Raw genomic sequence first — 12,858 nt, 5'->3', positions numbered from 1 at the left:
TGTTGCTTTTAGAGAAGTTTCTAGAATTTCCTTGGCAACCTTTGCAGACATACAGCTTGAGGTCCATTGTATTGAGGTCCGCTGTATTAACTGACCGCTAAAATGATTTGAATGTGTTCTGCTGGACACTGCATCACTTCTGTGCTTTGTTGTGGAAGATAATTTGGCAGGGGCACATGGTTTAATGTGAACTGATTTGCCGAATATTTGATTTGTTTTTAAACACATGCCCTTTTTAAAGCAGGGTGACACAGTGAGTATTCAGAGGTGCCGATTTCAGTTGTTGATTTATCTTTTTATTATTTTTTATTTTTTCCCCCTCAGTGTATGTGTGTAAGTTGTCGGATGGGGAGCACCCACTCTACCTACGATTGCTGGCGGGACCTGACACAGACACTCTGAGCTTTGTACTGCGAGAGCAGCAGACAGGAGAGGTGATGGTAAGATACTGCACCATTATCACTGCATAACATCCGCAGTCATTTCTTGTACAGGCGACTCTGCCTCGGCATGTCTTTCCTTGTTTACCTCATGATGCTGAACTCTTCACTGGCATCCCTGTCTTTAATCTCTCAATCGGTGCCCTATAACCAGTGACATTTCAAATGTTCCGTTGGGGGTTTTAGCTTCTTCCTCCCCTCGTTTTTGGATCACCTGCAGTCTTTTGGCATCGAAAACCTAGAAATTGATCCGAGAGACTTCAAAAAGAATTCAATTTAACAGCGAAAAGACTGAGTTTATGTAGGGGGTTTTAGGGTTAAATCTGGGAAACAAACTTATGAAATGGAAAATTATGTCAACAACAATTATACACCTGACAGTCCCTTTTAATTATATTGTGAGATCTGATAGTTGGGTATACCGCTATGGCAAATGTTTTGCATCACCCTGTAGAATGAACTAATTTTGCTTCATAAAGTCAAATGAAACCTGCTGAATAGTGTTATGTTAACATATTGAATTATATACCGCTTTGTAGTTTTTCCATATACTAACTGTCAAATTGTCTCCATCCTAAAATTAAGTGAAGCAAAACTTTTGACCATAGCTGTAGGTAACCTGATGAACATAGGACTAATGTTAAAACCTTTTTTGACGACAAAAATCTAAAGAAACTTTATACTGTGTGCAGATATATTTACTTTAGCCTCAACTTGTATTCTGTTGATTCCCAGTCCCCTCGAGTTCAGAATAGGAAATCTGCACTATATGGGAGTCCAAAGTCCTCAAACTAAATAAAACCATAAAATCAGAATTCCTATCAAATTATAACCTCAAAGAAAGAATAAAGGGACATGTTCTTTTGACCCCCTGTGTGAGTGTGTGTGTGTCTCTCTCTCTCTCTCTCTCTCTCTCTCTCTCTCTCTCTCTCTCTCTCTCTCTCTCTCTCTCTCTCTCTCTCTCTCTCTCTCTCTCTCTCTCTCTCTCTCTCTCTCTCTCTCTCTCTCTCTCTCTCTCTCTCTCTCTCTCTCTCTCTCGCGACTTGCTGGTTTAGGTTGGAGACTATCTGTCCCTAAATTGCATGTGTAAACTAGACACGTGAAGAATGCGGTTAGGCAAAAAAAAAGACTAGTTTAATTTAACAAAAGAAAAAATCTACATCTAAAGCCCATTTTTTGTTTTCAGTATGACACTTTCTGTAAAGTTACTTGGTTCTGAATAGGCAGAGCAGCAGTACAGATATGCACATTGGCATGACTCTTGGTAATTTTCATGTTGTCCTGTATTCTGGAATAATATTTGTTTGTGGGTGTTGACTCTTTGTAGATAGCTGCTTTGGACATGAGCCTTGCAATATAAGCTGAATAATGCCTTGGCTGTGCACTTCATAAGCTCACTGTAGACCCTGATCTCTCCTGCTGTCTTTCTAACATGCCCTCTCCCACCCGCAGTGGGATGCCTTTTCTATTCCAGAGCTCCAGAACTTCGTGCGGATTCTGGACAAAGAGGAATCCGACCACCTGAGCTCCCTGACGATGCGCTATGCCACCTACAAGCAGAAACTGGAGGAGGCGATGCAAGGACAGAGGAAGCCAGGCTAACAGGGAGCCAAACAAAGTCTAGAGGCCACAGTGGCATGCATTTAGCAGGGACTGGCATGTGACTGCAGGACTGGCTGCTTTACAAAAATAAATGGAGTGCTTTTATTTGGTGCACGAGCTACCATAAAAACTGGAACTTTTGGATCTGTGCAGTTGGTTGCATTTAACGGCTTGCACGCTACAAATATTTATTGACGTCTGCAAGCGTGTTGATGTTACTCGTCATCTAGCACTGCCTGTCTGTCTGGGCAGGTTACCTCTGCAGCCTGTGAATCGGAAAGACAATCAATTGTTTTTATTTTATTGTATATGATATTTTGTGAACTGTAAATATTTTTTTTTATTGTCACTTTTAATTTATAAGGCAGGAGTGGAGAAAAGAAAATGTGCATATAATATGATTTAACTGAGTAGAGTAAAAAGAAATTATCAAGAAGCAAGTTCACTGGACGCATTCGGCACTGTGGGTTGTTCCAATTGGAATGGCGAAGTGTCAGAGATGCGTGGTTGGTGTGTTCCAGTAAGGGCAGCATTGGAGAGATGTTGATAGGAAGGATCTGAGCAAGGTGAGGGAGTGTGGCGAGATGAGGAGGGGGAAGAATGGGCGATGGGGAGTTGTGGGTTGAAGAGAAGGGTTGGAGCAAGTGAGGTAAGCTGGTCTGAGGGAAGATGGCTAGGGAGAGAAGGAATGGGAAAAAGTAAGTAGGACATGGCATGAGGGATTAGGCAGGCAACAAGCCTGCGACTGAATTTGAAACATTTGCTTAATTATTTGTGAAATAGGGTAGGTTAGAAACCAGTTTGTTTGTACATTCTCACTACAGTAAGAATGTTTTAAGTAGGGGGCTTTAATCTCAGGAGTGAAACATGGCCTGGCAGGTGGAGTTTAATCTGAAAGTAGAGGAAGGTAAACCAGCCTTTTTTAAAACATGCGTTCTGATGCCATGCAGAGAGAGGACGGTTAAAACCAGCATTTTTAAACGTGTCTTCTAATATTACCACGCAGAGAGTGTGCAATGACAGACTATACTGAGGAATTTTAAAGGAGGCCAGGGATTGAGGTGAATTCATTTATTTTTCCTTTAGCACCGCCTTTGACAATCAAATGAAACCCAGAGCAAAACCTCATGTTGGTGGCAGCAGCATTTCAGTTCATCAGCTGACCTCCTGGTGTCCAAAGACACATAGGGCTGTACAGTATGTATGATGAAGCTTCATGATTTTGATTGCCTAACAAGGGTTTTTGCAGACAAGACCTCAGTCTGACTTCATATTACATTGATGCACAATCACTGTAATTTTTTTTCCCCCCAATTATATATATAGTGGAAAGCTTGAAGCCTTAATCTCACTTCTACAAGCTGTGAACACAGGACTGTGATCTACAGCAGTCTTAATAGTTGTAAATACTAGTTTCATCACAGACTTGCATGTATATCTGTCACAGTTTTCACCTTATTTCCTAGACTACCCGGTCCTTTTAAACTCTGAGGCGGCTGATCGCATGCAAGCCTCTGTCTTTCTATATTTCACGTCTTTTTCAATTAGTACTGTATGACGAGTCTCTTGAGTGGTACTGATTCACAATGCAAGCACTGGCACTGATCCGCAGATATACTGTAGGAGGGAGACCAACCTGTCAAAGGCTTGTTTTGTTACACGCTGAGGGGACATCTAGTGGGCAACTGCTGTACTGCACATTTACCGGTTATTGAATTTGTACGTATAATATGCCCGAGGTTTGTAACTTTGTTAGGGTGATCAAATACTGTTATTTATTTTGTTTTAACCAAAGACTTCTGATACTTTTAAAGAGCAGAGGGCCTGATGTTTAGTGGAATCAATCAATTAAAAAATTGCTAACCAAGACTTCTACAATCCATTGTCTTGCCCTATAACTGGCAGCATAACACTGGCCCCCCTTTCCTTGTTAGTTTTTACTTTTATGCACAAAACAAGATTGTTGTAGCTTTCTGGAATGTTCTGTGTTGTAGGTCTGGTTTAATGAACTGAAAAATCTACACATCCTGAAAAATGCTAGTAAAGAACCAAAATACTATTGCCAATAGATAAGGGGTGGGGGGTTTGCAATACTATCAAGAGGGAAGAATATGGGTTTTTAAGCATTGGTTAGCCCTTTTATTTAAGTCTCATTTTTAGGCACTTTTTTCACAGGCGTTTCTTAAGCCATTTATGACAATCTGTTTCAGCGCCTATGGAGAAGTTCTGTATGAGTGCCGCGTGGGTGCACCTTACTGTAGCACACTTGTGAGCTGTATTTTTGAAAACTTTAATCAGCAAGTGAATTTGGGGCACTTTACCACACCTTTTCAGGGATTCTCTTTGTGTGTTTTTTTGTTTTTATAATTAATGCTGCGTCTGCTGTAAGTGATTGACTGTTTAAGCAAGACAATTCATTTATGAATTCCTGTTTTGTAGTTTTTAGAAAAGCTATTTAACCTAGCAATGGTTGTGGTGTGTTTCTTTTTTTTTTTTTTTTTTACTGTGAAATTGTTAAACTACAGTTTGTTGTAAAGAAATGGTATCTTGTAAAAGAGAAAGTTTGGACTCCCGTTTGTCCCCCTCAATTGGCTATAAATTGGATTTCGGTCAAAACCAGGATGGGGTTGATACTAAAGCAGGCTTTAATTGGGTCCAAGTTGCTGGGGCTGTAGTAAGAACACTGTCTATTGATACAATTATTTGGGGATATGTTTAGGTAAGTATTGTTGAGGAAGGGAATACAGTTTCTTTCAGTAAGGCAGTCTATTGTTATGCACTACAGTTTCCTATGCATGGAAATAATACACCCCTCTGATTTAGGGCAATACACAAATATGAGGCAGTGGGTGCTTGTTTTAATAGTTTCACACTGGTTTAAAAAAAAAAAAAAAAAAATGTATATATGAAAAAATATTACATTTAATAAAGTCCTATACTGTATGGCCTTGGTCTAAGTGTTCATTTCAGGAAATAATAATTAAAAAATGGTTTCTGGTAAACATTTAAAATATTGATGGTACAAAAAAAAGATATGCAAAATTTGTTAGCTTGCAAGAAAGGTTTGAGCAATTTTTGAAAGTCTAAGGTTTTGTGATTTCTGTTTATGTGTTTGATGCAAGTCAAGATTTATTTTTATAGGTAACTTAATGTTTCTTCAGATTTGTTGCCAAATGTGGCTTTTTTTGTTTTTACAAGAGAGGCGCTGTTCATTTATTAAAATTTGCAATTGGCAAAACCAATGTAGAGTGTGATTTTGTATTTCACAATTCCTTAATGATCTTTTGCAATTCTAGCTACAAAATAATTACATTGTCTTACCTGTCATGCATTTCCATGTTATTGGGTTATTTCACCTCCGCTGGTGTCTTCTGAGTCCAAGCGTGTCCCTGCGGTCAACAGGGGAAGCAGCTGGTTGGTTGATGACAGGAAAGAAGCAAATGAAGATATGGTGCAAATTGATTCTCCAGATAAAATGAAAGTGCAAGAATACATAAAAACAGGCTTGCAAACCAGTTATTTAACCTAGTGTATTACTGGATGTATTTTAAAATGAACACCGAGTCCATGGTTCAAAACTGCACATGTGAGACCTGTACAACTAATGACCGTGCATGACAGAGTCAAGTCATTATTTGTTTGGTAGTGTCACTTTAAACCACCTCTGCATACATTACCAGTTGTTTCTGAAACAGAGCTGTCAAGGAGGGCGAGAAGAGACTCCCCTGACTTGTGCAAACATCTTGTCTGTACTGTCCTGCCCGAGGCATAGGAGCAGTGTTTGCAGTTATTGTTGCTTCTTGTTGACTTTCTGCAGCCACTCCTTTTTGAAGAGGAGGAAATCCGGAAACATGCATTATTATAGAATGAGACAAAGAAAGCATGTACCTGCTAAAGTACTGTATCCTTAAAAAAAACACTAAAGAAACCACTTTGTGGCTTAACTTTGGAAGGTTTCAGGAGACTAGGATTCAGGCCACTGCATGGCACACCAGGGGAGACTTGAGGTTTGATACAGCAAAGTTGCCTCAAACTTGGTTTCCTGGAAACAGGTTTCAAGCCACTGTTCCTGAAAAAGTGACACTGTTTCCTTGGCTTTAGGACTCGATTTGATCAGCTTTTACCCCGCACAGGTAAGACACAGATAGGTTTCTTAAGAGCATTTCACAACACAGGGAACAATTACCCTGCAGTGTATCCATCTGTTTTGCAGAGTGTTTATTAGTGGTTCTCATTCTTCAAAGCACCTAGTGTTAATAAACACGCTTCAAAAAAAAAAACAACGTTTAGGCCTTATTGACCTACCAGTTTGTTTACTGCCCCCTTACCGTTTTATGATGTGTATCATTCAGAGTACAGCTATAGGAACGTCATTTAGATCCGATGAGAACATGTAATCGAAGAAACTACAAAAATGTTATTGCAAAAGTGTATTGGAAGCTTTTTCATGTTCGATTTAGACTGTCACATTTTTCAGTTTGTTAGTTTTTTGTGAAGTATATGGGAAAACTACAAAGCGCTATGTAATTCAGTATGTTAACATAACATTATTCAGCAGGTTTCATTCGACTTCATGAAGCAAAATTAGTTAATTTTATATAGGGTGATGCAAAACATTAGGCAATAGCTGTAGTTTTTATTGCAACAAAAATAAATGTTGTGGTGTGTGTGTTATATATGCGCGTTGCGTGCTTTGACTGAGTTTAGGAGCTGTCTTCCACAGATGTAGGCTAGATCAGCTGAATTGTCTTCATATCAGTAAGTTCTAGCACCATCTAGTGCATAGTAAGTATATTGCCAGAAAAAAAAGGAAATGTATTCAAAAGGGTGAGATCACTTCTACAGACACTTTGGTTGGAAGCATCTTAACTAAATTGAACCTTGTTCTTTCTCTATTTCCCCTCTGCTCTGGGAGTATGTGTACAGAAAGATTAAACTTTTTTTTTTTTTAAATAATGAAACCCCTTGTAGCAGTGTGCTCCCTTGCTCTGGCAATTTCCTGGCCTCCCTCTGATCTTCAACCCCCTGTTGCAGGGTAATCTTGCATGCTTGAATGTTGCACTGGTGCCACTTATCATTCATCAGTCATTATCTTGTAATTCGATTTTCTTTTTTTTCTTTCCAAGCTGCCCCCTGCTGTGAGATTCTGCATCGCATACACAAGCTCCTACAAGAGCCTGTATGTTTCATCTTGATGCAAGTCAAAGCGTAATTGCAGCATATGCACAGATAAATACACATCAAGCTAAATGTGTTGATGGATTTGACTTGGCTTCTGACCAGAATATGTCAGCCAAACCACAAACGGAACACTTTGTCTGAGCTGCTGTATTAATACCTTGTACACGAGAGACCTAACTAGCAAATAGAAGTGCACAGCAGGTGAGATGCGTGTCGGTTTATTAGCTGTGGCTGCTTTTGAATAAGTCCTTTTGAATAGAAGTACACAATGGAGCTGTGCCTTCCAGTGGTGGTTTTCTGCAACTGTTGCTGTTCATTATAATGAGAGATACCTAAACAATAAGCTAATAAATAATGTAACTGTAACACACGTGAAAAATGGGCAAATACTGTATGCTGCAGGGCATGCGGTAACATTCACAAATTCCATACTGCACCAGTACAGAAGTAACTACTGGATTGCTAAACAAATGGCACAAGCAAACCAAAAGATTACATAAACAAGTGACTTGCTTTTGTTATTAAATACAGTAACGTGGCCTGTAGACAGCCAGTTCAACCCAGGAAAGTAATAATCAGAGGCATGTTGAAATGGGGAGTCAACTCCAGTACTGCAATATAACTGAATCACAGTATAGTGAGGAGTTTTATATTGTTTCTGAGGGGCAGGTGTAGTAGCACGGAGCTCTCGTATGCATCTTACAGAGGTCTAGTGAATCGCACTGGCACGTCACATGACCTCAAACATGTAACAGGGCTTCTCAAACTCAGTCCTGGGGACCCCCTGTGTGCTGGTTTTCATTCCAACTGAGCTCTTAATTACTTAACTAGACCCTTTAATTGAACTGATAATTTGCTTAATTAGACCTTTTTACTTGTTTTCAGCTCTTAAACAGTTGCAGATTTCAAGTTAGCTATAACATTTTATAGGTTTGAGAAGCCCTGGTATAGAAGGAAAGGCTAAGCACTGTGGATGAAGGGTGCGGGTTGGACTGCTTGATGAGTCTGTCCAGTGTAGAGCTGTCATCTGAAACTGTCACTGAGTGCTCCCTCCCTCTGTAATCAGGGAGACCATGAAGGAAGTTCTGTGTTCTAAACGCTGTTCATCAGTCCTTGTGTGCTGTTGCCCCAGTTTGACACAGCTGTGCAACTCTTTATCTTGATCTCATTGGAGCAGAACAGGACTCCACATCTGGGACTTCAAACTTTAAGGGAGTGCATCCCATTCAAGCACAATGGAAAGGCACTGCTAGTCGGTAGTCCTTATAAAAATGTTGGTGTCTTGCTTTACTGGTAAGAATTTGTCCCACTGTACATTGTGAGAATTATATATAGTCCAGCGGCTTTGCAGAATGAAGCTTTCTTACCTAATGCTGAGACTCCATTGGATCTAGAAATACAGTGAATCTAATATAACAGTAAAAAAAATAAGTGTATAGGCTAGGCCCAGGGGTTGAAAAGCACTTATATTGGCATACAGATATTAAAATAACCATGTATTACTTGCTCCGTAGACATCTTAATTAGCCAAACTATTCCCCTAAGCGGTGATTATTCTCAACTGAAGACAGGAGGAAGACACATGCGACCTGACATGCGACCAATTTCAGAACTGTACAATTACAATTGTTTTTCAATTTATTTTTTAAGAATGTATCCACTGGCAGTCCTGAACAAAAAAAGAGGTTCTGGTACTGTACATTTTGAGAAAAAAACAAGCAAACCAGATCAATAAATACATAGTTTATAACATTACAGACCGGACAGCGAGCCGCTGTGTGGGAGACCTCATGGGGTGAGACTGGACAGTGGCAGATTCCTATTTCGGGCTTTTCAAAGGTCATCCACAGACTGGGGAGAAGACCCTGCTTGTGTCCAGCGAGGAAGGTGAGGGACCAGGGATTGCGTAGCAGTTTCACCCATTCTAGGTTTTACTATGAGCTTGATTAGCCACGTGTAGGTAACAAGTTGAGGTGTGTCTTATTAAACTCATTGTAAAATAACAATTAAAAAAAAAAAAAAAAAAAAAGAAAGAAAAGCCATTCAATGACAATGACAGGCCAAATACCAAATCTCCCACTTCCTAATTACTCCATCTGTGAATAACTGCAGCACTCCATTCATGTACATTGAGTATTATTTGCTTCAATTCCTAGATGTACAGTATTACTATCATCTGCAGCTAATCCAAATATACTTGCATCCACACATACTTACAATCTGTGCATCTTAAATTAAACTGCTCAATTTGGGCTATTCTTTTCACCTGGCCGATCTTCCCTTTTTTACGCTGTATAAGTTCTAACAAAATTATACAGTTCAATCAAACGATTTACTGGCGAACAGGGTTGGAACAAAGACCAGGGATGGAAAGACCAACTTTATAGATCAGCACAGTGATGAAAGTGCTTCCTTCAGGTCATCGAGACAAATCATCTTGGCTGTCTCCTGTCCTTCGATCTCGGGAGATTGAGGACCCTGCTGGACGGGCTGTGCATGGCCAAGGGAATCGCCTTCTCCCCAGAAGAAGAGTATCTGCTGATAGCCAAGACCAGCATTGGATAAATACTTCGGTGGGTGGAGTACTCAGATTGACATCAGATTCAGTGGTCAACAGTTGCGATGCATAGTGAAGAACTTATCTGAAGCAGCAGAGAGGAGCAGCAACAGGCTCTGGTTGAGAGGAAAAGATTCTGGTTGGAGATCTCAAGCACAGTAGAAAGAAAGCAATGTCGATGTAAAGGAAGGTAAGTAAGCTGGGCTTAGCTGAGTGGGGGACGGAGGGGGGTGTTGCTGGGATGCCAGAATCACTGTCGAGCCTTCTTAAGGTGTTGTGGGCTAGTCGATGAAACACCAAGGATGGAAGGTGCCCACTTGAAGACCCCAGAGAAGTAACCTACTCAGCTTATTCTAGACGGTTGTCATGCTGATGCACTAGAGAGGCCGCACTGTGGTTGATCCCTGGAACCAGCATTGTAGCCGTTGTGTGTGCTGATGCGCCAGGGAGGCAAAATAGGCTGATCTCTGGAGCCAGTATTACACTTCAGGCAGAAGGATATCTACATCATAAGATGGAAGGAAACACAGATGGAGCACATTAGTTTACAGTACAAGAAGCTATGCCTTAGTTCGTGCTTATCTTGGCGAGAGCTGAGTCCAATATCAACATGAAGTTTTATACATATATATATAATTTTAAAGTTTTTATTCTTTCGAATTTAAGACGCAGCCCAAATTTCCCATGCTCAATTTGAGGAAAAAATAAAACATCAAATAAATATGCATTTACAAAGATACAACCACAATTACACATATGGAGGCAGTTTGCGGCCGTCTGCTATCACACAGAGCATTAGTTATGTGCTGCTTCTCATTTCCAGTCATGATTACTCACACCTGTTTTTCTCCATTTTTGTGAAGTGTGGTATTGCTTGACATGTCGAAAAATACGGGGGGGTCTGATCAGCATTTCTGATCTGTCCAAGCTGGTACTGTTTGTTAGACCGGTGAAATTGTAAAAGCTTCTCTTCGAATTCCTCAGGAAGCTAAAGTCACATCCCCATTGGAACCTGTAAGCAGCACCTACACCTATAATGTCTCTGAGGGTGATCTCTTGCAGTTTTTGTATGACAGCCTGACACAGTAAAGACTGTACGAGAAATACCTTCTCAGCTTGATTAGAGACAGCCACCGCACACTTAGACACATACATTCTCAGCAAATATAAAATAAAGAAAGAAAGAAAGAACCGAGGCCCCCCTGGAATCTTTCTTCGACCCCACCAGATCCCGACTCCTAGTTTGAGAACTCCTGATCTAGAGAACCGCTTGTCCACTTTATGAAACTTGGTTAGGACATTATTTGACACCAGTTTGAGTATCGGAATGTTGGGATTTCTGGAACATGTCAGTATGTTTTATCACACATTTTTTCATGTGGTGTACTTTATCACAACACTGATGCCTCTGTTACTGCATTTCCAGCTGTGGCGGTACATGTTATTTATTTTTTCTTTTTCCTGCTTTTGGTTGAAAGGCCCTCAAGGCTGGCATGAAGGAAGTCTTCATTGATAACATGCCTGACTATCCAGACAACATCCAGCTGGCCAGCAAAGGGACTTACAGGGTTGGCATGTCCACCACTCGATTCCCAGGCTTTTTCAGGCCCTTTCTCAAACGTTTCATTGCCAAGGCAAAGACACAGCATTCCAATAACAATTTAGTATTTTTGTTTTGTTTTACGTTTAAGATTTAATAACCAAGATCTGAATTTCAATGAGACGGTGTACCAGGTGTATTGAAGTATAGACATGATTCTGGGAGCTGCTTTAAGTGTATTTTGAATACCACGGGCCTTTAAATCCAGTGTGACTGCCTGCACTGAACCAGAGGATACCCTTTTACACTTTGAAAGATAAAATCTTAAACGTTTGTGATTTACAGTGGCATTTAAGAGCAGCTGTTTTTGGGGACTGCAGTCATTGTGCAGTATTTTCCAAGACCACCACCTCGTTTTATATGGCTCTTCAGTTTAATTTGTGCCATTATATTTTATTGGTAACTATTATGCCTTTTAATTAAATTCACTTTGTTAAAATCATCGCTGCTTTTACTTTTATGAATCACTATCACTCATGTTCTTAATTGGGACGGGGCTAAGTACGGAGCATGTTACCCTGCAATGAACTGTCTGCTGTATGGTGGACATTTAACCTTTCCAGGAAGTACACCGTACAGTGTGGAGAGTGTAGCCATCTAATGAACAAAGGGGCACATTAGAACAAGAATTGCTTTTTGTAATCTGGTTTTGATCTCAATCGAGGCAGGATTCTCTGCAACATAATCGCTGGCAAATTGCTTTGTCCAACACTTATAATACGGTAATTTGCAATGATGGGAGATTTTGAAGATCCTTTTTTACATGATCTTGCTTCGCAGGGCATCAATACAGGAAGTACAGATTTACTTATTTGTTATACAAAGTTGAAGCGTCCCTTTAAGTAGGTGCTGTAAACAATGTAAGTGAATGGACTATTATTTGGAGTTGTTTTTATTTTATTTTCCTCACAATTTTTCACCGCAATGATGTTACCTCACCACAGCAATCAGTGAGCATCCCCCAATCCCATGACTAGCCGGTTTCCTTTTTACACCTAGGAGCTTGAAAATGGATGTCCGTAATGGCCCCTGGAGGTCAACAGCCAGCTCAACTGACCAATAAGCTTGCTGAAGTGTGATCAGCCTGACGATTTTGCCTCTAACTTGCTGGAGTGCCAGTGCTAATGCAACATTGCCTCTTGAATTAAATACCCATCAAACAGCAGTTACTTAGCCAGGATGCAAACCTGTGCTCCCCTGTATTACTGACCCTGCACCCTACACGCTCCTGCTTTTACCAAATGAGACACTGTGCAATCCCAAAGTATTATTTCAAAACTCCCTCTACCTTTCAATCAGTGCATCGCTCGCAACAGAACTATGTCATTAGGTCTGATTGTGTGTGGCTTGTGCTTGGACTGTTATTATTATTTGTTTATTTAGCAGACGCCTTTATCCAAGGCGACTTACAGAGACTAGGGTGCAGAGTTACTTACAATTACGTCTCACCCGAGACTAATGGATTTTTTCTCTTTCTT

At 40.3% G+C, this 12,858-nt stretch overlaps 1 protein-coding gene and 1 pseudogene across 4 annotated transcripts in view; both read left to right on the top strand.

Annotated features, from left to right (window-relative positions):
- LOC117419333 (ras association domain-containing protein 3-like) overlaps nucleotides 1–5,280 on the top strand; it is an 81,283-nt gene extending 76,003 nt beyond the window's left edge. For all 4 annotated transcript variants that reach the window (XM_058986396.1, XM_034031982.3, XM_034031983.3 and 1 more), the window contains 2 exons: nucleotides 325–440; nucleotides 1,893–5,280. In XM_058986396.1, the coding sequence (XP_058842379.1) occupies nucleotides 325–440; nucleotides 1,893–2,042 (266 nt within the window). In that variant the 3' untranslated portion in view covers nucleotides 2,043–5,280. The remainder of the gene's footprint in view (nucleotides 1–324; nucleotides 441–1,892) is intronic.
- Nucleotides 5,281–7,601: 2,321 nt separating this feature from the next.
- Nucleotides 7,602–12,798, top strand: LOC117420040 (adipocyte plasma membrane-associated protein-like; annotated as a pseudogene).
- Nucleotides 12,799–12,858: the final 60 nt, after the last annotated feature.

The sequence above is a fragment of the Acipenser ruthenus genome, chromosome 14 (assembly GCF_902713425.1).
Source record: "Acipenser ruthenus chromosome 14, fAciRut3.2 maternal haplotype, whole genome shotgun sequence".
In the NCBI taxonomy this organism is placed as follows: domain Eukaryota; kingdom Metazoa; phylum Chordata; class Actinopteri; order Acipenseriformes; family Acipenseridae; genus Acipenser; species Acipenser ruthenus.
Note: the sequence above shows the minus strand (reverse complement) of the source record. Positions and strands in the feature narration are given on the sequence as shown.